General features: G+C 41.7%; 1 protein-coding gene across 4 annotated transcripts in view; it reads right to left on the bottom strand.

Moving 5' to 3' along the window:
• Tent4b (terminal nucleotidyltransferase 4B) overlaps window positions 1-26,932 on the bottom strand; it is a 48,076-nt gene that overhangs the window by 7,740 nt on the left and 13,404 nt on the right. For all 4 annotated transcript variants that reach the window (XM_050119815.1, XM_050119817.1, XM_050119816.1 and 1 more), the window contains 8 exons: window positions 9,477-9,600; window positions 7,674-7,720; window positions 6,146-6,266; window positions 4,297-4,404; window positions 2,660-2,788; window positions 1,183-1,396; window positions 303-429; window positions 102-205 (listed from right to left, as the gene is read on the bottom strand). In XM_050119815.1, coding sequence (XP_049975772.1) covers window positions 102-205; window positions 303-429; window positions 1,183-1,396; window positions 2,660-2,788; window positions 4,297-4,404; window positions 6,146-6,266; window positions 7,674-7,720; window positions 9,477-9,600 — 974 coding nt within the window. The remainder of the gene's footprint in view (window positions 1-101; window positions 206-302; window positions 430-1,182; window positions 1,397-2,659; window positions 2,789-4,296; window positions 4,405-6,145; window positions 6,267-7,673; window positions 7,721-9,476; window positions 9,601-26,932) is intronic.

The raw sequence follows: 26,932 nt of genomic DNA, 5'->3' as shown, positions 1-26,932 counted from the left end.
AAAGTGGCAAAAGATTGGAAAACGTTTCTTCCCATTAAAAACACACAACACAGAAAAAGCCCTAAGACCCATTCCATCATCAAGGAGAAGGTCTTACTCACCATTGCATGATGGCTCAGACCTATTCTTCAAGCCCCACTGTTTTGATATCCAATCTCTATATGTGGCGACTTCATCCGTCACTCTAATTATTCTACCTAATATGCTGCATAGGGTTAAAAAAAAAAAACAAAACAAGTATGTACATTAATTTGAACACAAGAAGTGATAACACAATGGGTTGATATGGGCTAGACGTTTACCTCTCTGTTTCGTTGTTGGGATAGTACTTTGCAATTGGTGATACAGCATGACTCAATACCACATAGGCATAATCAAAGGCCTGTTTCACCTGCATGGCCCCATAGGAACTCCTTCCAACATCATTACCTTTAAAGAAAATGGGTACAGAGAGATGTGAGCCTGGCTGGTTAATATGAACAAATGCTGATGAGCAATAGCTGCCTGCATGCACGTTAGCAACAAGGATTCTCCTACCACATATTCAAAGAAACAACTCACTATTCTCTCCTCAAATAGAGCCAAGCTAAACTGAAAACAATGGTGCTGCCTGCTTGTTTTTATTTGGTTGTTCTTTGTCTACATTAGCTATATACATACTTCCTATACATGAAACTTCTTTCAAGCCACTCCCAAAGTTAGGAAAGTACAGAAGGGCTACACAAAAATCAGAAAGAAGCAGTCTGTAGAATATAAATAAAACAGCAATCTCCTGGAACCTTTCTGCCCATGCTCACTGCTGCCTAAGGTTTACCTCCCTTAAAGCCCTGCTGACCACTGGCTGGAATAATACTCTACAGGTATTACAAACCCACCCTCAAAGTAGATTCCTCTTCTACTTAGCTTTAAAGGGGTGAAGTGGATTCTACCCCCAACTTAATTGGAGTCTGGAACAAAGTGTTGTTCTCCCCGCCCTCACCATGTGTTTGTTTATTTGAGTATGGTAAGAAAATATTTTGAACAAAAAAGTTAAATATAATTAGAACTCATCCAGGCTAGCCTCAAACTCACAGACATTCACCTGCCTCTGCCTCCCACATGCTGGGATTAAAGGTGTGCACATTACTGCCTGGCTATGATGCCCTCCCCTCTGGCGTCCACACATTCACCTCATCTCAATACCTGGTTGTAAAGGATCTTCAATATAAAGCATTGATGGCCGGTAGCCATCAAGCATATTTTTCTGGACCTCATCTTTGGCCACATAGGAACCACCATCCTTTATCCGGATGCCAGTCTTTAAATAATTGAAGTGCCGTCCATATAATTCAAAAAACTCTATTAAGAGAACACCATAGTTTGTATTGGGGATGCAAGCATCTTCCCTGGGATGTAACTAAAACAGAAAAAAAGAAAAATTATTTTGAATTTTCTCTGTATTTTGAGGAAGGGGATATAAGTAAGAGCCTAACTTCTATGAGCACTATTATTTGGTTTACAATTCCAGTTGATAGCTACAGAAACCAGACAATGTCCTATAGGTACAAACCTCTGGCTACTGGCAAACACTGCCAAACAAGCAAAACCAGGCCTCAACATTATAGATGAAATTATATGACTAACTGCTTTAAAAAATATTCTTATTTCCAGGGTGTGTGTTGTACACATGCATATCAAGGACAGCAATTATGATGAGGGGTGTTTTCCTACATCGGTTTCCACAATACCTATTTATTTGCTAACTTATTTTGGGTTTTGTGAGGGAAAGAACTTACTATGTAGGTCTGGCTGTCCTGGAAATCAGTATATAGACCAGGCTGGCCTTGATCTCAGAGATCTGGCTGTCACTACTCCTAGCCACCATACCTATTTTTTGGGTGATAGTTCTGGGGAATCAAACCCAGACTTTATAGACAGTAGGCAAGTATATCATCACTAACTCTTTTCTAGCTCACTTTTTGAAATGATCTATCACGGACCCTGAAGGTCACTTAATGGGCTAGACTGACTGGCCAGCAAGCCCCTGGGATCGTCTTGTCTCTGCCTCCAGTGCTGGGATCAAAGGCACCTGCTAAACTCTAGCCTTTTATCTGGGCTCTAGGGATCCAAACTCAGATCCTCATGCTTGCATGGCAAGTTTGGGCCTGACTGAGCCATCTTCCAGCCTGTTTATGTGTGCCATTGTGTGTGTGTGTGTGTGTGTGTGTGTGCGTGCGCGCGTGCGCGCACGCTGTATACGTGTTCAAGTGGAAGTGCAGATACATGTGGAGGCCAAAGGTCTGGTGTTAACATTAACTGGACTCCTTAATCACCTTCCGTCTTATATTACAAAATAAGGTCTTTCACTGAATCCAGAACTTGCTAATTGGCTAGTCTGACAGGTGACTGAGCTGCAGACAACCCTGTATTTTTGGTTGTTATTGTTATTATATTAGCATTCCTTTACAAAAATCAGAACATAGCATGATATTATACACAGTGAGAAGTCTTATCCTCTCTCTTAGGAACACTTAAAATACTAATTTGTAATTATACAAAGGTATCCAGTTTAAAGAGAAGCATTCTAAAAATTTTTGTTTTAAAATTTTCTCCCCAAACGTCTCTCCAAGCACTTCTGTACACTGTACACTGACTGGTATAGCACACCCATACAACTTACCTGAAGGAAACTGACTGCCATTAAAAAGAGACTGTAAGAACCAATTCCACCTGTAAATACTTCATTAAGGTCCCTCTGTAATAAGAATTGTTTCAATACTAAAACCAAGTATGGCAATACGGGATATTTCTGAAAGAAAAAAATCACAATGAATTCCTATATTATAATAGCCCAAAGAATCACCAGGGGCATAAAATGGTCCTTACATTACAAAATTTAGTAGATATATCTAATATATTCAATTTTTAAAAGTAACCTTTCTAAGTAATGAAAGGCTTTCTCCCCATGGTGATTTAATAATTGTGGCCACATGCTCTCTGGACACACTAACCATCTAACCATATAACCACAATCACAGGACAGTCTCTTGTAAACAGACAACAGAAACAGCACACAGGCCAAAGCCCCTAAACATTTAAGAATGTTTAAACATAAACTAGTAGGAAATTGTCTGTAGGTGGCTCTCCACTGCATAGCAAGGTACCTCAATTCATCCTGCATCAGCCCAGAGCACAAACAGCCTTGCCTGCATCATCCACACAGACAGAATCACCACCCAAGCCTTCTCTTCCTCCATCTTTACAGAAGATGGGGCAGGGCTCTCAGAGCTGACAAATAAGATAGCTCACACACATCTCAAGAACTCTCAATGTTCCAGGCAGAGAACACAGAAATTTCCAGAGTTGGTGGCTGCGACCATTGTCAGTTATTAAGCAAATAATTTTCAACTTTCTTTTCATGAAAAGTTATGCACATATGCATAAACCCTCCATAAGAGACTTTTTTCTCTTTCCATCCTCTACATTCTTGTGTGCCTGATAAGGAAAGGGAGGCAAGGTTCATCAGGCAGGAAGCCAAGGTGGGACACAAGTGTGATCCCAGCACTCAGGAAGAAGGGTTACAAGCCTGTGATCCTGCCTCAAATATAAAAAAGAAATAACTGGCACTGGAGAACTGCTAAAGAGCCGTGAGTGCAGAGAAGAGATCCCAACACCTTCAGCTCTGAGGAATAGCAGCAGTGGTCTGGATATATAAGATGTTCTTCTTCTTTTTAAATATTTATTATGTATACAATATTCTGTCGGCATGTATGACTGCAGGCACCAGACCTCATTACAGATGGTTGTGAGCCACCATGTAATTGCTGGGAATTGAACTCAGGAACTTTGGAAGAGCAGGCAATGCTCTTAACCGCTGAGCCATCTTTCCAGCCCTATATAAGATGTTCTTAAATGATGCTGGCAGCTTCTTTATTTTGGAACCAAATGAAATAAACTAGTGTTACCTCAAGGTAAAGTAACAAAACTCACAGGCACCTCCTGACAAAGAATTTAGGAGAAAAGGCTCTTGAGGAAGGGAAGGGCCTAAAATGAACTTGGGATGAAGAACTGACAAGAATCACAGCATGCAGCACCATCTCAGGTCATGTCACTCAGCCCAAGGATCTAGAACAGCAGTGGTCTTTATCCTCAACCTTTCCTAAGCCCATAACAGGAAGCACAAGAAATTAGACGAGTCAACTGTCAGCAGCATGCACACGTAAGAGCTGAGCAAAGGACAGAGCACAGCATGGCAGACGCCCAAGACGGACTTAAGTGTCCTAAGAGGTTCACTGTACAGACTGTCATGGCTCTGACCTTGGTAAAGTCTTTAATGAGGTCCGCTGCTCTCACACCATTCTGGACATTAAAGCTGATATCAACTTTCACTTCAGTAAAAGAATCTGTTAATTTAATAATAGGAACCTAGAAAAAGAAGTCAGAAAAGTTTAAAATATTCTATCAAATGAAATGATAAAAGGTAGAAGGTTACTGGTTAGGCCTGTGATGTGATCTCTACCCTTCTCATAAAACCATAAAAAACATGAAGTGGCTGGGCAGTGGTGGCGCATGCCTTTAATCCCAGCACTCGGGAGGCAGAGGCAGGCAGATCTCTGGGAGTTCGAGGCCAGCCTGGTCTACAAGAGCTAGTTCCGGGATAGGCACCAAAGCTACAGAGAAACCCTGTCTCGAAAAACAAAAAAAAAAAAAAAAAAAAAAAACCATGAAGTGTACAAGTCATCTGTGTGGGTAAAAGTGGCTGTTGTCAAACTTGATTCCCAGAGCCCACAATGTGGAAAGAGAGAACTAACTCCTCTGAGTTGTCCTTTGACCCACCATATCTACAAAGAGCATGAATGTGTATGTCTGGGAGCACACACACATATAGATAAATAGTAAAGAATAAATTAATAAAAAGCATAAAAAGTAATAAAAAATAAAAGCAATAAATACAGTAAATTTTATTTAAATTTTTTTTGTTTGTTTTTTGTGACAGAGTCTCTCTAGGTAATTCTGGCTAGCCTGAACTCACTGTATAGATCAGGATGGTCTCAAAGTCACCGAAATCCTCCTGCCCCTGCTTCCTAAGTGCTGAGATTAAAGGAGTGCACCACTACAACTGTCCTCAATAAAAAAGTTTTTGATAAAAAACTTGATGCATATTATATAGTATTACAACTTTTTGTTTATATTACAACTTTTTGTTTGTCTTTTTGAGACAGCATTTTTTTCTGTGTAGCCCTGGCTATCCTGGAACTCACTCTGTAGACCAGGCTGGCCTTGAACTAAGAGATTGGCCAACCTCAGCCTACTGGGTGCTGGGATTAAAGGCATGCACCACCACCATCTGGTTGGTACTAAGACTTCTTAAACGAAGCATTGTACATGCATTGTGAACCAGAAACTAGAATTGGGTCTCTAAAATCACTAGAACAAGTATTCTGCTTTAAGAATAACCTAATATGCAAAATTCCAGACCTTTTAAATGAATGTATCTGTTTCTATCTGAGCTTCTATGGAAGTTCTTTAAAAGCCAGTCTATCTCTGTTTAAAGCATGACTTCAGGGGCTATAGAGATGGTTCTTTAAAAATAATTTATTATTATTTTTTTTTTAACATGGATTGGTGTTTTTCCTGCATGCATGCCTGTGTGAGGGTGTCAGAGCTCCTGAAACAGGAGTTACAGACAGTTGTGAGTTGCCATGTTAGGTGCTGGGGATTGAACCAGGTCCTCTCTAAGAACTCCTAACTGCTGAGCCACCTCTCAAGCTTCCAGAAACCTCTTTTTACTTACGTTTTTTGTTTTTTTGATTTTTCAAGACAAGTTTTCTCTGTAGTTTTGGGGCCTGTCCTGAACTCGCTCTGTATACCTGGATGGCCTTGAACTTACAGAGACACTCCTGCCTCCCGAGTGCTGGGATTAAAGGTTTATGCCACCACTGCTTGGCTTACTTACATATTTTTATACTGAAGTCTTGAATAATGCATGAAAAAATTGGCTATTTTTCTTTTAAGAATAAAATGTATAGCCAGGACAAGTTACTTTGCAGTCACTGTGACATTCACAAAATGATTCACTGAGCCACATCCCACTCTGGTCAGCAAGACCTGAGTCTAAATTCCTCAAGTAGGTAAGAGTTACAAAGACAGAGTGCTAAGAACTTACCGTTGCTTTGTCTAGAACTTTCACGGAATCCTCGTCAGCGACTTTGTGTTTCCGAAGGGCTTCTTCCAGGGTCCAAAGAGGCAGGTTCTCCCACTTCCCAAACACCACAAGGTCGATGTCACTGCATTGTAGTGACATGCATGAGGAGGGTCAGACGCATCGAGCCGTCCGCATTTTAGCTAACAATCACGCTTACCAACTTCAAGTTGGTACAGTGAGAACCCGTTCCCTTTCTGCCTCAGAAGATAATGTGCTGATGGCAATGGATTTCAAAAGGAAGCAGAGGGAGGGAAGTGGAAGTGCTGATTTTAGCAACCTTACCCTCTCAACTATTCACAGAACTCAGGCCTCCAAACATGGGTAATGTTGGCAGAAACAAAACCTCAAACATAATAGTATCAGTGCATGTTTTTTTCCCCCGTAAAACTTTCTGGTGTTAAACTTAAGGTGTGTTGTCTCAATGCTCCCAATGTCTAAATACACACACACACACACACACTTCCAATCTCATTACTTTTGTGCCTTTTCCATATTTAAATTTTAATAACCGTTCTAACCATATATGTGTGTGTGTGTGTGTGTGTGTGTGTTGATTTAATTATTTTGAGATAGAGTCTCACCATGTAACTCTGGCTGGCCTGAAACATGCTATGTAGACCAGGTTGACCTCTACTCTCAGAAGATCCACCTACCTGCTTCTGTCTCCCAAATGCTGGGATTAAGAGTACCACCACACCTGGCCATAACTTTTGTAAGGAGTAAAATTTTAGGTTTTGTTAACTCTTAGAGCCTAAGTAATGAAGTATAATATTTTTTGGGTTTTAGAAGCCAAAGACAGCCCTGGGAAGAACAGATATGGCTAGGATGGATCCAACCACTGCAACACTATAACATACTTTAAGTTGAGGGAAGGCAGAAGGCAGACTATACAGCCACAGGGATACGGGGGTGGTGGTGTAGCCTATGTATTAAACAAGCCTTCATTAGAATGTTTAAGAAGGAGTCGGGGTTCTAAGTTGAATTCTGTGGTGGGATGCTGAGATCAAAGCAGGCTGAGTTCATTTAAAAAAGAAAATCTCTCCCACCTCATAGCACGTAGGAACTAGACGTTCATTCTGACACCTATTAGCCAGGCTAAGTGATAGGTTAAATAAGTACCTGTCTGCAGGGCTATATCTAAACTTAGTTTATTTTATATCTAAACTAAGTAACTAACTGATTTCACTGCTACATGCTTCCTGTAAATCTCAGCCTAAACAGATGACTAGAAGTAATATTCCACTGTAAAGAAACTCTGATGAATTTTGTTCCCTAAATAGTCCTCATTTTGTCAGGCGTGGTGGCATATATTATTAATCCCTGCACTCAAGAGGCCAGTCTAGCTTACATAGCAAGCTCCAGAATAGCTACAACTACATAAAGAGACCCTGTCTCCAAAAGAAAACAGCAAACAAACCCATTTCTACTCAAATACATTCAAGAGACAAAGTGTACAGAAAGCCCTTCAAAGCTTCATACAAATACTAACCTAGTTGGTAAATACAGGCCAGTTTTAAAACTTCCAAATATCTGGACCTGGAACACGAAAGAAGAAAAAAACAAAAATCACATCAAGGTGCTGATAAAGAAATGAATGTTCTTTCTGCCCTCTACTGTTGGTTTTTAGAACTGCAGGAGCTACCCCCCCTCCACACACACACCCAATCTAGGCTTTCCTAGATTCACAGGCAGGGAGTCATTCAGAACATGGCATATAATCTAAATTAGAGAATTGCGGTCATCAAGATGGTTCAGCAGTTAACGATGCTCACTGTGCAAGCCTGATCCCCAGAACCCATGTAAAGGTAGCAGAAAATCAACTCTACAAAATCGTCCTTTGACCTCCACATATGTGCCTAAACATACATACATACATATATACATATACATATTCGTGTGTGTGTGCAAAATATTTAGTAATAATAAAAGTAATAAAAAACTTAAAATAGAGAAGCTTCAAAAGTAATGTTCCAGAGCCTAGTATTCCCTTACAAAACAAGGAAGGTCACAATCCTTAATTAATTTATTCTCTCTGCAGGAGTCCTCCCATGAATTCAGAATGCTTCAGTAGTTGGCAATGTGCTGGTATGCAGGCCAGTGTAAGAGAATACCAGGAGCAGTTTCTGCAAGATCCTGACATCAACTGAGAAAAAAACTCCACCTCAGCCCAGAGAGCACAGTGGGACCCGGCCAATTTTACATGTGTAAGTAATTCTGGTTTTTTTTTTTTTTTAAGAATCTGGGAACCTAACATTGCATTCATGTTTTTTTTTTTTTTTTTTGAACAGAATTGCCTACCTAAAAAATGCAGATTAAAAGATCAGTACATCTTAACCTGGGGCAAATCATTCCTTGCTGTAGGTAGGGACTGTCTTTCACTGCACATTTAGTAACTTCCTTATTTACCCACTAGATGTCAGCAGTGCTTGCCAAATCATGCCAGTCAGAGCCATCACAATATTTATGCCCCAGGGAATACAACCAACGGGGAGAGAGCCATTCTAGCACCGTCAACAGCAGCTGCTCAGTGAGACACCCTCCCCTATCTTCTTTACCTACAGCATCACATTTGAATCTCTTTTGCCAAATGGAAAAACTGTTCCTGGCTTCTCCAGTGTCACCTGAGGAGGGTCTAACAAAACTATGCCACACTAAGAGTTACTCTTTGAACAGGTAAGAATTCTAGAACAAACTTGCAAAGAAATCATAAAAAGGAAAATACAAGTGGAGACCCAGGCAAAACCTCTGTTCACTAATGGGGGGATCACACGAAGCTGGCCAGGGGAAGAGGTGCACAGTCACCTGCACCCGCCGGAGCAGTCAACTTCAGGTAGCAAAGAAACGCCTTTGGTTCTACGCATAAACATGTTTATGCCGACAGGAGGGAATCAAACAGAACAGGGCCATGACAGCTCTCATCCAACAAGAACTACTGTCATCAGGCTTATAATAACCATCTAAATTGAGCCTACTTTTAGTGGGTGCTACTCAGAACTCAGGAAAAACTAAGGGGAAGGTATGAGTGAAAGAAAGCAAGCACCAAACCCAAAGTCTAATGACTCCAGGAAACTGCTGGCCTTTAAAATGTGACCCACCAAAGCTAGGTGTGGCAGGCAATTCTATGAGTTCAAGGTCAATCAGGGGTAGAACAGGTGAGACCTTGTTGCAAAGTAGAATACAATAAGTTAGACTAACTCTACAAAAGCACTTACACTGTGGGTGAGGTCTTATGTGAGACTGAGTCTGTGGAGGGGTTTTGCCTGAAGCCCCGGGTCCCAGGACAAGTACTCACGTCAGCACTGGGCCAGAGCTCCTTAATCACACTCTCGATCCTGCTCACCACCTCCATCCGCATCTTCTCCTCCTCAGGCCTGGGAGACATGTACTCATAAAAGTCACTGATTTCTTCATGCAGACTGAAGGAAGAGCAGAAAGTAAATGTGAGCAGGCCAATCCAGTAGGAAGCCGGCTTCCTGTAATTAACAGCAGGAAGGGAAGCCCTGAGCTCAGCCTACACAGGCAGTTTCCTGACCACCTCAGCTCTCCAATAGGAGAGGAACAGTATGACTTCCATGGCATTTGTTTAACGAATTGAGTGTCAAACGAACCAGCTGGTAGTGAATAACAGGAGTGCCTTAAGAAGAGCCAGCAGACAAGATTCTGAGGCGCTTCTAGAGACCACAGTGTGCAAGGAGTGAAATCAAATGCATAGCACAGCAAGTAGACAGCACATCTGGAAGGAAATACAGAGGTGCATTTGAAGGGGAAGGCAGCTCTGAATAATGAACAATTTGAATGGCAAACTAAGAAGTTCTGGCTGGTCTCAGGAATGGCTCAGTGGTCATGTTCAATAGGCTGGGTTCATCCCCAAGATCCACAAGTAAAAAGAAAGGAAGACAAAGGGGGGGAAGAGAAAAGAAACAAGAAATGGAAGGGATAGGAAGAGAGAAAGGGAAGGGAAATTAAATTCAGGCTCTCTGGGGCAACTGGGAGGGTTGGGGAGACCCTGACTGCAACACGCAGTATTTAAAAAGATCAAACTGGCAACTGTATCAGAGATGGACAGTGGGGCAAGGCCTCGAACAGATGCATCACTAAGGATAGTGGTAGGACAGGAACTCCAGGAACACTGTACATGAACAGACTGGCTGGGCCTTGTGGGGTAGGCAGAGGTGAGAGCTGAGGGTGAAGAAAGTAGTAGACAAGACCAATGGACAAAGTAGGCTGGTTGGCAGAACTGAACTCATGCTGTGCAGCAGAGGGCAGCACTCCTTGCTTCCAACTCCCTGAGACCTTGGAGAGTTACACTGGAGGAAGAAGTGGGGAGACTCAAGAGAGGCACTCACGAGCTGGAGGTGGCCAAGGGTCTGCAATTAGAAAGACCACTTGGCTCTAGAGCAGGAAGATAGAAACTCAAGTAAACCAAAATTGGCTTTCAGAAAAGAAAAAAATGCTGCATCTTTCACTGGCCACAGCTTTTACCTCAAAAACATTGATGACTTCATGATGACATGAAAATGTGACCAAGTGAGCAATCAACTTATTTTTCAAAATAAAAAACAAGCCGGGCGGTGGTGGCGCACGCCTTTAATCCAGGCAGAGGCAGGCGGATCTCTGGGAGTTCGAGGCCAGCCTGGTCTACAAGAGCTAGTTCCAGGACAGGCTCCAAAGCCACAGAGAAACCCTGTCTCGAAAAACAAAAACAAAAACAAACAAACAAACAAAAAGACAAAAACCCACCACCAACAACAAAACTATGTCAAAAACTGAGTTCTAGCTCAGGCTCTGCCCAAGAGCAGTTATATCTCCTGAACATGTGGCTCTGGTTCCTGATGCTCCCCAACCCATGTGTTGTTCATCATATGCAGGACAGACTGCCAAGCAGGAGCCAGAAGGAATGATAAACATGATCACTCCCAGCACTCGGGAGGCAGAGGCAGGCAGATCTCTGTGAGTTCGAGACCACCCTGGTCTACAAGAGCTAGTTCCAGGACAGGCTCCAAAACCACAGAGAAACCCCGTCTTGAAAAACCAAAACCAAAACCAAAACCAAAAAAAAAACAAAAAAACAAAAAAAAAACATGATCACATGCTGCCTATCTGCCACATAATACTGAGTAATGTCTTGATTTTAAAAGTCCCAAGGCAGGTGGATCTCTGTAAGTTTGAGGTCAGTCAAAACTACATAGTGAAAATCCATCTCACAAAATAAAACAGATTAAGGGCCTTTGCCACCCAGACGGACACTCTGAGGTCCTGAGTTTAAACTGACTTCTGCAAGCTGTAACCTGGCTTACGCAGGTGTACAATGGCACGCACACAACTGTAACAGAACCATAGCCTCCCAGCTCTGAGAGAATCCAGAAAGCTATCCAAAGGAGCCCAGTGCTCCTCGGCTTGTTTCTGTAGGTTATCAATGTCTACTGCTTACAGACAACAGAAGACAAGAAAGCTTGCACTACTCCTCTACACAGGCCTGCCAGCAAAAATGAAGTTCTCAGCTCACTTCACAGTCTGCTGCAGACTATGAGTTTATCTGCAGTTCTGAGTACTAAAGTAGAATACTAGCATCCTACCCAATGTGGGGAGAAAGGCTCCCTTACACATTTTCTAATTCAAATGCAATCAAAACATTGAGTCTACCTGCCGGTTCAGTTCTAAGTCAGAAGTCACCAGCCAAAAGGAAGCCTGTTATCTAAATACTTTTGAATGTGTACACCAAGCTATAGGATAAACAGAACTTACCTGTCAAACCCGAGCATTACCCTGAGCCATCTCTATCCAAAAACACAGAAAAAACTCAAAGCCGGTTTTGTAAGGCTAGTGGTCTGTCTGCAACGATGCACAACAGACAACTTTCAGACAGGGACCACGGGTCCCCGTAACTACACATGAAATAACTAGACAATCACAAGGCAAATGTCCCACAAAAGGGATTTCTGAACACAGTGAAAAGGAAGAGAAGATTCTAAAATTTGCCTTCAGTGCTGGGATTCTGGGCTTTCTGCCAGCACGTATAAACTTGAAGGGAAGTTATTCAGGGTTCTACAAGTTTTAAGACAGGATTTCCCTCTGGGCTAGGCTGCAGTTTACCGGGTTTTTTGCCTAGCATGTGATAGGCAAAGGCCTGGATTGGATCCCCAGCACTACAAAAGAAAAAGCTACACAAGTACTTAATATTCCATGAATTATTTTCTCCCTTCTACTCCTAGTAGTTACTCTATTTATTTAACTCTTTAAATTACTAAAAGAATCCAGAGCCCTATGCATGCTAGGCAAAAGCTCTAACACTGAGCTACATTCCTTGCCACAGGGTCTTGTTATGCAGCTCAGGCAGGCACTAAACTTGATATCCAGACAAGCTACTGATTCTCTAGCAGACATTAGCTGGGTTACCTGTATTCTGACATTATTTATCTAGGGATAGCAACAGAGCCTCTACCACCAGAGGCCCCAGCCTAATTGTAAACCCCAGGCTGTTGACTGTAAACCAGGGATCCTGTGTCCACTTCCTTAGAGTGGTGTGCTAGATCTGCTCTGAGAACTCAAAGCCACACTTACTAGATTATCTTTAAAGCTGCTTTAAAGGATAAATGGCCAGAAGCAGAGATGCACAGGATGGTCTGGAGACTCCTGAACTCCCTAGCTTCTGAGCCAGTGCAGTTGAGATATGCATCCTCCTGGCTCTTGTTCACCTTCTGGGGAAAGCCCATGTGCTCTGTCTGCAAGCTCTGCAAGCTCTGCCAGACCCAGGCCTTTTGAGGGGCAGAAAGCTTTATCCTGCAGGCATGATCAACCTGAAGTCCAGGTGGCAGGGTAGAACATGAAGGCTTGATTCTCTTGTAGTACCCTGGGTTTTGCAGTGAGTATCCTCACTGTGATGCTACCCAAGGGGTGCCCACCATCGGCCAGTCATCAGTGTACAAAAAAGTACATAATACTTTGTTATCCATTCGGATAACAGTATTTTCCTTCTAAAAGTTAGAGTAGGTGAAAAATAACATTCCTTTTAGAAGGGCACAGAATATGCAAACACTGCAATAAAATAGAGTATGATAGAAACACCACCCAGGCTTCTTAACAAAAGAACCTCATGTTACATGAAAGCATCGGCCAGATCTACCCAAGAACTATTAGTAAGTAGGCTGAGTGAAGTCTTAGGCATACATTTTTGAAAAGGATGCATGGAAAAAGCACACACACTGCGGGTGGAGTATGAATTACCACAACCTCTCAGAGGTTCTTATCATTCCCAGCCTCTTTACTCCTATCTTCCAGAAACAGTCCACAGGGTTAAGGGAATGGGTACGAGTGATTTAACAGTCATAAGGTGTGTTGTCTCTCTACAGTTCCCAGGTGATACGTGTATATATGTATGTGTATATGCTTCTCTTGGATATGTGTGCATTTCCTTGTTCCCACAACATCTGTAACCTACTATTAACAATAAATAAATTTAGGCAGTAACTTCAAAGAGAAGGGATTTACTTTTATAAATATATTATATATAAATATTATACATTTTTATGACCAATTTTTCAAAATGTACATGTTAATGGCATTGTATGTTTTAAAACCAAATCTTTGTATAAGGAAATATTAGAAAAAATAACACAGGGAAAAAAATCAAATTATTTTAATAATCTTACCCTGAAGATCAAAAGGTTTTACATGTGTAACTAGGGAGCCTGAGCAACTGTAGAAGGGATTCTGTAGTCAGATGGTGGGCAGCATAGCCACCAGGGGGGACATAAGACTCCAACTCCAGGCCTCAGTGACCGCACATTGGTACAGACACCTCTGATTAAGAAGCTGTGGTCGGCCTCATGCATGTTCAATGTGAGTTTGCTGGTGCCGTTTCTACAGACTCAAATTTGAGACCAAGTTCCAAAATGACCACAATTGCTGGTGGTATTTTCTTTCCTCCAAGGAGGAACTGACAGTTGATGTCATGGACTTACAACTTTCTATACCATTTCATTTTTCTCAAATATACCAATACACTAAGAGAACTGCCCAATCGAGCCCTACAAAAATCACAAAGCAATGTGAGTGACTTTAGCAGGCTCCAGAATTCATGGCAGAAATAGAAACATATTTAACCAGCTATGGAATTCAAGTTATCAGCTAGATACCTCTGCCAGGCCGTCACCTCAAATGCCACAGGACCAGAACCAAAACTTCTATTACTCCCAGTCTCAGCTTTCCCAGAACTTTCTTCTCCAGTCCACCTTTTATCTGCTTCCAGAGCCCACCTTTCTCTACATACTGATCTGATGGCTTAAGGAATGTTGGTTTTCAGAAGAGGAATTTGGCCTGAGCACCATGGGCCGCAGGTCCTATTCCTTCTTCCTTGCATGTCTGTGTACTACATCCATACAGTATACTCAGAGAGAAGAAGAGGGCATCTCTGCTCTCTGGAAACTGAAGTTATTGATGGTCGTGAGCCACCATGCAGGTGCTGGAGAACATAGGTCTTCTGGAAGAGTGGCTAATGCTCTTAACCACTGAGCTACTGCTGTAGCTCCCATAATCTTTGTTTTTAAATTTATTTCAAAGGTTGGGATGAAGGAAAATAAAACATGATACAAGAAAAATATTTAGGAGAATGAAAAAAGAAAATATTAAAGAGAATGAGAAGGAAAGTCACAGGCCAGGAGTGGTGGTGCATGCCTTTAATCCCACCAGAGGTCAGCAGTTCTCTATAAATTCTAGATTAAAGCTACACAGTGAGACTCTGTCTTTAAATAAATAGGTAAATAGACAAACACAGTTAAAGAACAGACATGCTCAAAAGCATATAATCCAGCAATCCAAGGAGCTAAAAACATGCTCACAAAAGCCTACACCAGGACATACTGAGCAAGCTTTTCATGGATGCCCAAGCCTGGAAGCAGTTCACATCTTTCAGCAGGTAACTGGACAGTCGTACAGTCTAGTACATCCACACAAAGGGTGTATTACACAGCAGTGGAAAGAAGCGAGCTACCAAGCCAGGGACCAGTCTGCTGGCTGCTGGTGAAAGAAGCCAAAATGAAAGGCTGTATACAATATGATTCCAACTCTAAGACATCTTGGGAAAAATCAAACTGAAGACTGGGAAAGAAGGACTGATGGCTGCCAAGGGTTGAAAGACAGAGCAAAGACTTCTTTGGGCAATGAAAGCAATGATACTATAATAGTGAATCTATCGGTTCCATAGAATGTGAAATACTGATACATATCACAAGCCACTTGCTACCCAGATTCACTAACTGAACAAATGTGCCGTTCTGACACAGGATGCCATGATAGGGACTCAGAATGGGCAGGCCAGGGTTATACAGGAAATTTTTGTATTTTCCAATCAATTTTACTATGAACTTTGCAAAGATAAATATAAATTCTACTGAAAAAAATTTAAACCATATTCTCTTCCAATTATTCTTTTCTTTAACACTCACTTGGGATTATTGTGAAAGACAGGGAAAAACAATAGTGTACTCCATTCATGGATACTTCCAAAACCCCAGCAGATACCTGAAACCATGGACAAGCGCATAAGTTTTGTCCCAGATCCATACACCCATGATAAATCAATTCATAAACGAGCTTTGTGAATCACTGAGGCAAGAATCATCCAAAGCTCACCATGCAGGTGAGCTTGTTTTTGTCAGTTTCTTTCCCTATATCTGAGTAACTCGACTCACACAGAAAACCTCAAATTTATACACTCATTCATATTCATTTATGGTTAAATCTTGGATTCTTTCCAGTCTATGGCTGTATATTTCATACTCTAGGGCTCAAATTATCCTTTAAAGTTCTTGAATAAATGGGGCTTGGAGACTGGCTCAGTCACTAACAGTACTTGTTGCTCTTGTAGAGAACGAAGGTTCAATGCCAGTACCACACAATAATTCCAGTTCCAGGAAATGAAACGTCTATCTTCTAAGCTCTGTGGACACCAAGCACTCAACATGGTACATATGAACATGCAGGCAAACACTCATACACATAAAAGTAATTATATAGGGGGCTGGAGAGATGGCTCAGTGGTTAAGAGCATTGCCTGCTCTTCCAAAGGTCCTGAGTTCAATTCCCGGCAACCACAGGGTGGCTCACAACCATCTGTAATAAGGTCTGGTGCCCTCTTCTGGCCTGCAGACATACACACAGACAGAATGTTGTATACATAATAAATAAAAAAAAAGTAATTATATATTATTAGTCATCTATTGCAAAGGTATTTTAATTTTTATTACATTTACTTGGAGGAAGTTGTAGTAGCCAGTTCTTTTCTACCACGTGGTCTCAGGGACAAGACAGGACTCCAGAAGCAAGTTTCTTAACCTGCTGAGCCATCTCACCAGCCTTGTTGCGGATTTTCCCCACCTTTCCAACTTCACTGCTAATTACATGTGATGAGTGAACATGCAGAAAAGCTGTGAACTTTACACACGTCTTTTATATCCTCCAAAAGAAATTTCACAAATAAACTACAGTAACCTACTATATTAATATATCAAGTTTTTTTTTTTTAAAGATTTATTTATTTATTATGTACACAGTGTTCAGCCTCCATGCCTGCAGGCCAGAAGAGGGCACCAGATTTCCTTACAGATGGTTGTGAGCCACCATGTGGTTGCTGGGAATTGAACTCAGGACCTCCGGAAGAGCAGTCAGTGCTCTTAACCACTGAGCCATTTCTCCAGCCCCTCAAGTTTTTCTTTCATATTCTCAATCAGATAGCAAGTAAGTAAGTTTTTTGAGACAGGGTTTCTCTGTGTAGCCCTGGCTGTCCTATCACTCACTCTGTAGACCAGGCTACCCTTAAACTCAGAGATCTACCTGCCGCTGCTTCTGGAGGCATGTACTGCCACTGCCCAACTCAGACAGCATTAACACAAAAATGGCAAACAAAATAAAAACATATCTGATACTTTAAATTTAACAACCAAATAACAGATGGATGACATTTTTTCTAAATATACACAATACTGTTTGCTGTGCCTATATTCCATATACACTATATGAAACGATACTTCTCGGCACCCTCACAAAAACAGCCAGAGTCATTCTAACCTGAAGTAGGTTTGGATCTTTAAGACCCATGGGCAAAGGAAAAGATTTATTTTCCTAGACAGCTGCTAGAGCTTGCTCATGTTTTAAATGCTTATAAATAATGGCACTATTTGGAGTGGGCCTTCCTACTAGGGCAGGCTTTTGTAGGTCCTGGTCCCAACTCTGTCTCTGCTTCCTGACTTTCCGTAATATACAGAACCCCATCATGTACCCCACTGACAGAACTCTGCCATGCCTTCTCCTGTGGACTGTAAGTCCAAACAAACCTTTGCTCTATCGTTGTTTCTGTTAGGTTCTGGGGTCACAACAATGAAAAAAAAAGTGTACTAACTGGGGGAGGGGTAGCTATATTTAATTTAATCTAGTTTTTATTTTTTAGAGATTGGTTTTATGTAGCCTAGTGTCTTACTCTTCTATTGCTGAAGAGACACCATGACCAAGGCAACATACAGAAGAAAAAAATTTATTAGGAGCTTGCTTACAGTTTCAGAGAGTGAAGCCATGTTCACCATGGAGGCAAGCAAGTAAGTAGGCAGGCAGGCATGGCACTGGAGCAGTAACTGAGAGCTTACATCTTATTGTCAAAGTGGAGGGAGAAACTTCAAAGCCCATGCCAGTGCCACACCTCCTAAAACATCCACCAACTGGGAACCAAACATTTAAACCTATGAGCCTAGAGGCTATTCTCATTCAAACTACCAGACCCAGCTTCCAAGTACTGAGAATACAAGCATGTGCCACCACACTTGGCTTTATTATAAAAATTCTGCAACACTAAAACTGAAAAGACATCCCATAATAACGGCCTTATTAAGTCTCATTAGTTGAAATAAATATTGCAGACTTCTTTATATGCTAAAATTTTTACTAATGATAAAAATTATGCTAAATAGCTAGGTATGAATATACCCTCTACAATTCTATAAGGTGGGAATATCAGAAGGTCAAGATCACCTTCAGCTACATGGTGAGTTCAAGGTCAGCCTAACTATCCTATCATAAACAAAAACCCTCTGTGACTATCCTAACTTAAAACCAACCACTATCGGGGCTGGAGAGATGGCTCAGAGGTTAAGAGCATTGTCTGCTCTTCCAAAGGTCCTGAGTTCAATTCCCAGCAACCACATGGTGGCTCACAACCATCTGTAATGCGGTCTAGTGCCCTCTTCTGGCCTGCAGGCATACACACAGACAGAATATTGTATAATTAATAAATAAATAAATGTATGTTAAAAAAAAAAAAAAACCACTATCATCCATAGTAGCTTAGGGATCTAAATTTGGGCTCTGTATTGGTCTATTTTTATTACATCATTCTGACTCCTCTCCATCCACCATTTGGCTTCTCTTCTAGTTCAATACAGTCACTAAGAAACTCACAGAAGAATCAAACCCCCAATTCTGATGCTGGTTCTGAGAGTAACATGGGCTCTTACCTATTCTCTGGTTCATGTAGCCACAATACTATTAATATTAGGAAGACTCTGCAAAGTCAATTTTTCCCTTTTTTTTATTATGAACCTTTTTAATACAATCTTCTCATTTTACATAATTATCCCTGTTCCCACTCCCTCCACTCCTTTCACCCCACCGTACCCCTTACCCCTCATCCTTTCCTCAGAAAGGGTAAGGCTTCCCATGGGGAATCAACAAACTCTGACATTTCACTTCCAGGCAAGACCAAGGCCCTGTCCCCTGTATCTAGTCTGATCTTTAGAGATTTCCTCATAGCAACATAATTATTAGGCTTCCTGGGCACCTGAGCCTGCAAGGCCTTTGGTCTCACACTGACAGCTAAATCATTGATTCCCAAGGCTGAGCCCTCTGGAAAAAGACTGAAGAGTGACAGATTATTGTCACCCCAGCACCCCCAGCTTCTAGGCAGCCTAATGTGGGGTTACTCAGCCTCCACAATCTTATAAGTTAAACTTTCTAATAAATAACTGGTCTGTCTGTCTGTATTCTATTGGTTCTGCCTCTATGGAAACCCTACTACAGATCTGGTACTGAGAGTGGGTATTGCTGCTATAACTCTGCACAGGTGCTGAAACACTTCTGGAACTGGGTAATGGGCAAGGGCTGGCAAAGGCTGGAGACACTAGCTAGAAAATGCTTCAGCTGCTGTGAGCCAGCACTAAGAACAATTCTAGTGGGGGCTTAGAAAACAAGAGCACCAAGCAGCTCCATATCTGACACCAGCCCTTTGACTCTGGATTTCTCAGCTCCAGAGCTAAATGAAAGAAACATCTGTTCTTTGCAAATAACCCTGTCTCTAGTGTTCTGTTACAGCATAAACAAGACACTACCTTCCTTCATTTTCAGTCCTACGCCTACTGCCTGTCATGTCACTCCATATACTTCCAAGTCCTGATGTGACTCCCAGACCTCAGCTCTCAAAGACCTTCTTAGTGAGCCCAGTAAGTATGTCTCAAACACAGGTTCACCAAAACAGCAATCATTTAGCATGGTAGCCACCAACCATCCTCCATGTCCTTACAGACTGCCTTCCTCCTCCTCCTCCCTATCTATATCTCACAAGGCACTTAATGGCAGGCAATGTACTAAGCCCCGTGTCAGGTCTTGGCCCAATCACTTAAGCTTTTTTACATCACATCTGAAAGCCCAGGGTCTTCTACTCTGAACTTAGCACTTTATGCCATCAGTTTGACTACTCACATACTGAGCCCTTTACCTTAACCAGAAAATAAGTTACTAAAAGTTTTAACAAACCACATTCCTTACCACTAATCCTTGTATAACAGAAATCATACAGTCCACAAGTTAAAAGTGCTTTTACATTTTTAAATGGTTGAAAAGAAGTCAGAATTACACTGGGGTGCATGAAACGTATATATAATTTGGCCTGGTTAGTTGGCTCAGTAGATAAGAACTATTGCTGTTGAAAAGGACCCAGGTTTGATTCCTAGGCTCATATCCTCCTCCAACACCAAGCATGGATGTGGTGCACAGACATATCTGCAGGCAAAACATTAATATACATAATAGTAAAAATAAACTTTAGAAAAGATTTTTTAAAAGAAAAGTATATAATTCAGATTAAAGCATACATAATTTTCCCAGAAACAATATCCCCTGCTGGGGACTGCAGACCCTCAGACCCTGAATTTTCTGTGACCCCTTGCCTGTTGGAGTAAACAACTTGTGTTTGCAGCTGCTCTGAGCATAAGACCCTCATGAGTTCCTGATAGCAAGGGAGTGGTTTATGGTGGGCTTGCAGCTGAAAAATCCCAAGAGCTAGGGCATGGCCATTAGTCAAGGATAGCCCTATATAAGCTGCCCTGGAACACAATAAAGGGGACATTCTTCTTTCAAGGATGACCTATGTCTCTCTCTGCCCGTGTGTGTGTGTGTGTGTGTGTGTGTGTGTGTGTGTGTGTGTGTGTTTCAATCTCCAGTCCCTTGCCCAACTCGCGAACCATCCCATGGAAGACAGACAGAACGGTACAATCCCCCACTCCTTTCCATTTTGTCTGCTTGTTCCCACCACACCAGAGTGGAGCAGCTGACACAGAGCCCACAGACCCAATAAAGAGTAATTATGTCTCTACAGGGAACATCTGCTGACCCCTGCCATCATAGGTCCTAGGATAACTTCAGAAGTAATGTGGCAGACCAAGTTACACTGTGTTGCCTTCATATCTGGGAGTAAAGAAAGTTGAAGGAGAGTGGCAGGTGTCAGAGTGCCATAGTAACACTCTGTCAACATCCTTTGCTCTCCCAGCTTTAGTGGTACTGTTATTCAGTTATACACTAAGACTTAAGATGAATTTAAATTTTATTAGTAGCAGATTTGAGAGTGCTGACAAGAATGTGACGAAACTGGAACCCTAGCGACCTGCTACAGGAAATGTAAAATGGAACAGCAGCTGAAGAAAATCATGGCAATTTCTTGAAGTAAAACTGACAATACATAGATACATAGCCCCAGTGAACTGAAAGCGGGGTATTTGTTCACAGCGGCACAGGCAGAACAACATCAAGTCAATCTCTGGATGAATGGCGGGCGGATGAAAGATGAAATGAAACCTGAGGACACTGCTATGCAACGTAAAACGAGCAGGACACAAAGATAAAAAGTGTTTGATGCCATTTATATGAGGTCCCTAGAGTAATCTCAGTAACAGAGATAACAGACAATTATGGCTACTGGGGCAAGAATGGAGGAGAGAATACAGCTGTGTTAATTGATACAAAGCTTCAGTTGGGAAGATAATTTCTGGAGATGGACAATGGGATAACATAAACCGTAAGCTTCAAATCATTGGATTAATAAATTTTGTATAGTAAAGATGTGGTGGTTTGAATAGGAATAGCAACCAGACCCATATTTCAATTCTTAATCTGGAATGGAACTACTTGACAGGGATTAGGCAGCATGCATGGCCTTATTGGAGTAGGTGTGGCCTTACTGGAGGAAGTGTGTCACTTGGGGTTTCAAATGCTCGAGCCAGGCTCAGTCTCTCTCTCCCCTGATGCCTGGGGATCCAGATGTAGAACTCTCAGCTCCTCTCCAGCACCATGTCTGCCTCTGTCCTACCATGCATCCCACCATGAAGATCACAAACTAAATCTCTGAAGCTGTAAACCAGCCACAATTAACTGCTTTCTTTTATAGGAGTTGCCAAGGGTCATAGTGTCCCTTCATAGTAATTTTTTTTTTCGGTTTTTTTTTTTTTTTTTTTTTGGTTCCTGTCCTGGAACTAGCTCTTGTAGACCAGGCTGGCCTCAAACCATAGTAATGTGTTTAATGTAATTAACTACAAGATTTGTCATTAATAAAACGTGATATAACCATCTAATGGATATGAAAAAAGACATGCTACAATAGAAATAAACCTTGAACGCACAAAAGCCCATACCCGGTAATGATTCTATTACATGAAATGTAAAGACCAAGGAAATCCACAGAGACAGCAGATTCTTGGTTGCCAGGGGCTAGAAAAGGGCAGAATTTCACTTGGTGATAAAATATTCTGGAACTGATAGTGGCAATTGCCACACAACATTGTGATTGTACTTAATGCCTCCATGTACCCAAAGCTGAGGCTAGTCTGGACAAGAAAGACCCTATCTAAAATAAAAATATTAAAACTTAATTTGAGAACACAAAATTGCCATCTGACCCAACAGTTTTATTCCTAGATATAAACCCAAAGGAGCTGAAAGCGGAGTATCAAATATTTATAAATCAATGTTTAGCATTATTCACAATAATTAACCAGTAGAAACAATCCAAATAGTGGAATGTGGTGGCACCCACCTTTAATCGAGCAGAGGCAGGTGGATCTCTGTGAGTTCAAGGACAGCCTGGTCTACAAAGAGAGTTCCAGAACAGCCTGGGCTACACATAGAAACCCTGCCTCAAAAGAAGGAAGAAAAAAAAAAAAAAACAGGAAAAAGAAACAACCCAAATATTTAAAAAGTAATGGATAATGGGGCTTTGGTAGGGTACTTGCCCCGTACATGCAAGGGTTCAATATACAGCACTTCAAAAAAAAATCAATGAAAAGAATATTCAATGGAATAGTATACTCAAAAAGATACAAAATTCCGATATATGCTATACATGAGTAAGCCTTTAACGTCTCTATTTATGCTAAGTGGGAAAAGCCAATCACAAAAGGATAAACATTACTTGATCCCACTTACATGACAAAGAATAAGCAAATTTTAAACACTGAAAGCAGGAGAGGATTGGAGAGGAATATGGTTCATTCATTCTACTGTGTCTATTTGAGATGACAGTATTGTGGTTGGTTAGTGGTGAAACTGAATAACAAGGGGGCTAGATATATGCTTTACAGTTTAAGTGCACTGGCTACTCTTCCAGAGGATTCAGGTTTAATTCCCCATAGCCACATGACAGCTCACTACCGTCTATAGCTGCAGTCATTCTGCAGGCACTGCACATACATGGTGAACATCCACGCAGGGAGAACACCCATGCACATAAAATAAAAATAAGTTAAAATAAAAGAGTACAGTGATGTAAATGTGCTGAATGCCACTGATGATTTATCTAACAAGTTAAAGATCAGGCTGTGAAGACGGCTCAGTAGGTAAAGCACATGCCATGCACGCATGAGAACCAGAGTCACCCACATAATGATCACTTACAAATTCCTACTCTGTCTTCCTGGAACAACCAAGACCACTGATTGCAGCCCCAGAATCACTGCAAAAGGAGCATTGGCCTTAGATTCTGAACCTGCTTCTGACGCACACCTGTACCAAAGGACCCCTCTATCTCCTTCAGCCTCCTTTTCTTCATCACATGGACATAACAACCTGCCTGCAATGGAGACATGTAGCTTGAAGACAAGTGGCAAACATTAGGATTCTGACCCTTGTAAGCACTTAGGGCTCCATGAATTCCACCAGGCCTGGCAACACATGGATTTTAAACTTCTATTCTGTAGCTCTATTTCTCAAATTAAGTTATCATAAAACACCAAAATATCTAAGTGTTGGCTCACATAAACAAATTCCCTCATGTCCTCAAAATCATGTATCTGTGGCACAGGTACGAGTGTGCATGCACATGCTTTCTTTCTCTCTCTCTCTCTCTCTAACAAGTAAGAGAGAGATAAACCACTAATGTAAAATTTGTAAGTACAGACATCAAGGCACATTGCTCATGCATGTAAGTACACATCATGGCACATTACTATGGAAAGGACACCTGTTCTCCCTGGAGCAGCAATCACCTCCTAGAAAGCAAGAGTGTACCACATAGTGTATAAAACAGATCTGAAAATCTGTAGTCTATAAGAGCTAGTTCCAGGACTGGCACCAAAAACTCCAGAGAAACCCTGTCTCTAGACACATAAGCAAAAATAAGTACAACTCCATTGATATGAAATATACAGAACAGTCAAATCCATAGAAACAACACTGACTGGTGGTTGGTTGCCATGGGCTGGTGATTTTGGTGAGAAATGGAGAAGAAATGATTTTATAGCCAGGCGGTGGTGGCGCACACCTTTAATCCCAGAACGCGGGAGGCAGAGGTAGGCAGATCTCTGAGTTCGAGGCCAACCTGGTTTACAATAGCTAGTTCCAGGACAGGCTCCAAAACCCTGTCTTGAAAAACCAAAACAAACAACTTTAAAAGCAATGAAACTAAAAACAAATACAAATCATGGAAGAAAACTTTGATGAAACCAAAGCTTATTTCTTTAAAAATAAAAATTCGTAAATTAGGCCAAGAAGCTAGCTCAGTGGGGCTTGCTGTACAAGCTCTGATGTCCTGAGTTCAAAGCCCAGATCCCATGGTTAAATGATGTGGGAGTGGCATATCAATCTGTTGATTTCATTGGTTAAGTAATAAACACACTGCTTGGCCTCATAGGTTAGAACATAGATGGGAGGAGTAAACAGAATAGAATTCTGGGCGGAAGAGGAAGTGAGGTCAGACTCTGCTCTGCTCCCGAAGAGACGCCATGCTCAGCTCTCCTGGGTAGACGCGATAGCTCTGCGCTCTGAAGCAGACGCATGAAGCTGAGACCCACGATGGACGGAGGCTAGAATCTTCCCGGTAAGCGCACCTTGGGGTGCTTACACACATCATTAGAAATGGGCTAGTCCAGGTGCGAGAATTAGCCTGTAAGGGCTAGAGTTCATGGGCCAAGCAGTTCTTAAATGAACACAGTTTGTGTGTTGTTATTTCGGGCATGAGCTAGCCAAGCGGCCGGGGTGTTGGGGACGCAGCCCCGCCGCTTCTTATTTCAACAGTTAAAGGAGAAAAATGAACTCCCACAAGTTGTCCTATGATCTTCAAATGCATGGTACGGAATACATGCATTCATGCGCACACAAACACATCATATAGACTATAATAATGGCTGCTTTTTAAAAAAAAACCTGATAAAGGTCTAGCTCACTAGGTTAGTGAAGAGAGGATATAAAAATTACTAGTAGTAGGGGCTGGAGAAATGATCTGTGCTTAACAGCACTAGTTACTTTTGCAGAGGACCCTAGCTCTATTCCCTGTTCCTGCATGGTTGCTTATCTGTAGCTCCAGTTCCAGGAGACCTAATGCCAGGCACCCATCTAGTGCCAAACATGCTTGAAGGCAAAACATTCACACACATAAAAAAATTAAACTACTACTATTAACAATGAAAGGAGGCTGGAGACAGCTCAGCAGTTAGTTAAGAGCACATGGTGCTTTCAGATCCCAGCACCAGGTGAAGTAAGTGGCTCACAGCTGCCTTTAACTCCAGCTCCAGGGAACCAACAGCATCTTCTAGACTCTGTGGATACAACACCCATATTCATAAAGCCATATATAAACATACTCATATACATACAATTTAAAAATAAAAAAGAATGTTGTGGGAGCATTAATTCCGGAAAGAGTCCCGGCAGGGTACAAATTCACTCCCACACTTGCACACAATTCGTTTATATGTTACATTTTTAGTTAGTGCATAAAACCGTCAGCGTCAGGTGCCATAGTCAGTGACCCAGCGGCGGCCAACAGCTGTATCTTGCGCACCCTCCCCTGAGCAGGAGTTAGTCCTTTGCCCTGTACACACCCGCTTGCTGCCTCCTGTCCTGTGTGAGCTGCCCACTGCAGTCTCGTGGGTGCTTGAGACAGAATGGGGGTGGGGTGGTAAGTGCTTTTGGTTCCCATTTGTGAGTTGAGGGAGCAGGAGCCACCAATTTCGTGTCCCTTTGGTTTCCTGCCCTGGCAGCTGCTGTCTTGACCTCCTTTCCAATCCTTTCCTTTTCAACCCGATTTTATGTATTATGCTTCTTTTGGAAATCTTTTTAGACCCTTGGTACTTTAAAATTTTAGTGTTCAATAAATATATTCCCTGGAAAAAAATAAAATAAAAAATAAAAAAGAAACGAAAGGCAAATAATCACCGCTGGTCCCGCAGATTTGTCAGCCTAGATGAAACTTGCCAATGCTAAGAAGACATAGCTACAAATGCTAGACACGGTGCTCACACCTGCAATATCTGCACTTAAGAGGCTAAGGCAAGACAATTGATAATAGACAGAACCTTACTTTTTTTTTTTGGTTTTTCGAGACAGGGTTTCTCTGTGGTTTTGGAGCCTGTCCTGGAACTAACTCTTGTAGACCAGGCTGGTCTCGAACTCACAGAGATCCGTCTGCCTCTGCCTCCCAAGTGCTGGGATTAAAGGCGTGCGCCACCACTGCCCGGCAGAACCTTACTTACTCTTATATGCAAGGCTAGTTCAAACTTCAAGAATAATATCCATTACAGCAACTAAGAAAGAAAAATTCTATAATCACATTAATATGCAAAAAGGGTTATACTAATTAATAAACCCTCACAAAAAAACCCTCGGTCAACTAGAAAAGGGAAGGTCAACTTGATTTTTTTTTTAAAAACTCAAATTAACAAATTATAACAGTTAGAAATCAGATGTTTTCCCACCATTAAAGTTAAGAACAAGACACTAAACAGTGGTGGTACAGGCCTTTAATCCCAGCACTCGGGAGGCAGAGATACGCGGATCTCTATGCGTTTAAGGCCAGCCTGGTCTATAGAGCAAGCTCCAGGACAGCAGAGCTGTAACACACAAAAAAAAAGCCTGTCTCAAAAGAAAAATAACTTAGGAACAAGGTAAGATGTACATTTCTACTGTCTTATTCAATGTCATATACTAGAAGTCCAGCTAAGGCAG

Source organism: Alexandromys fortis, unplaced genomic scaffold (assembly GCF_014885135.2).
Source record: "Alexandromys fortis isolate MF-2015 unplaced genomic scaffold, M_Fortis_MF-2015_v1.1 scaffold_178, whole genome shotgun sequence".
Taxonomy (NCBI): Eukaryota; Metazoa; Chordata; class Mammalia; order Rodentia; family Cricetidae; genus Alexandromys; species Alexandromys fortis.
The sequence above is the reverse complement of the archived record's forward strand: the minus strand, read 5'-3'. Positions and strand labels throughout refer to the sequence as shown.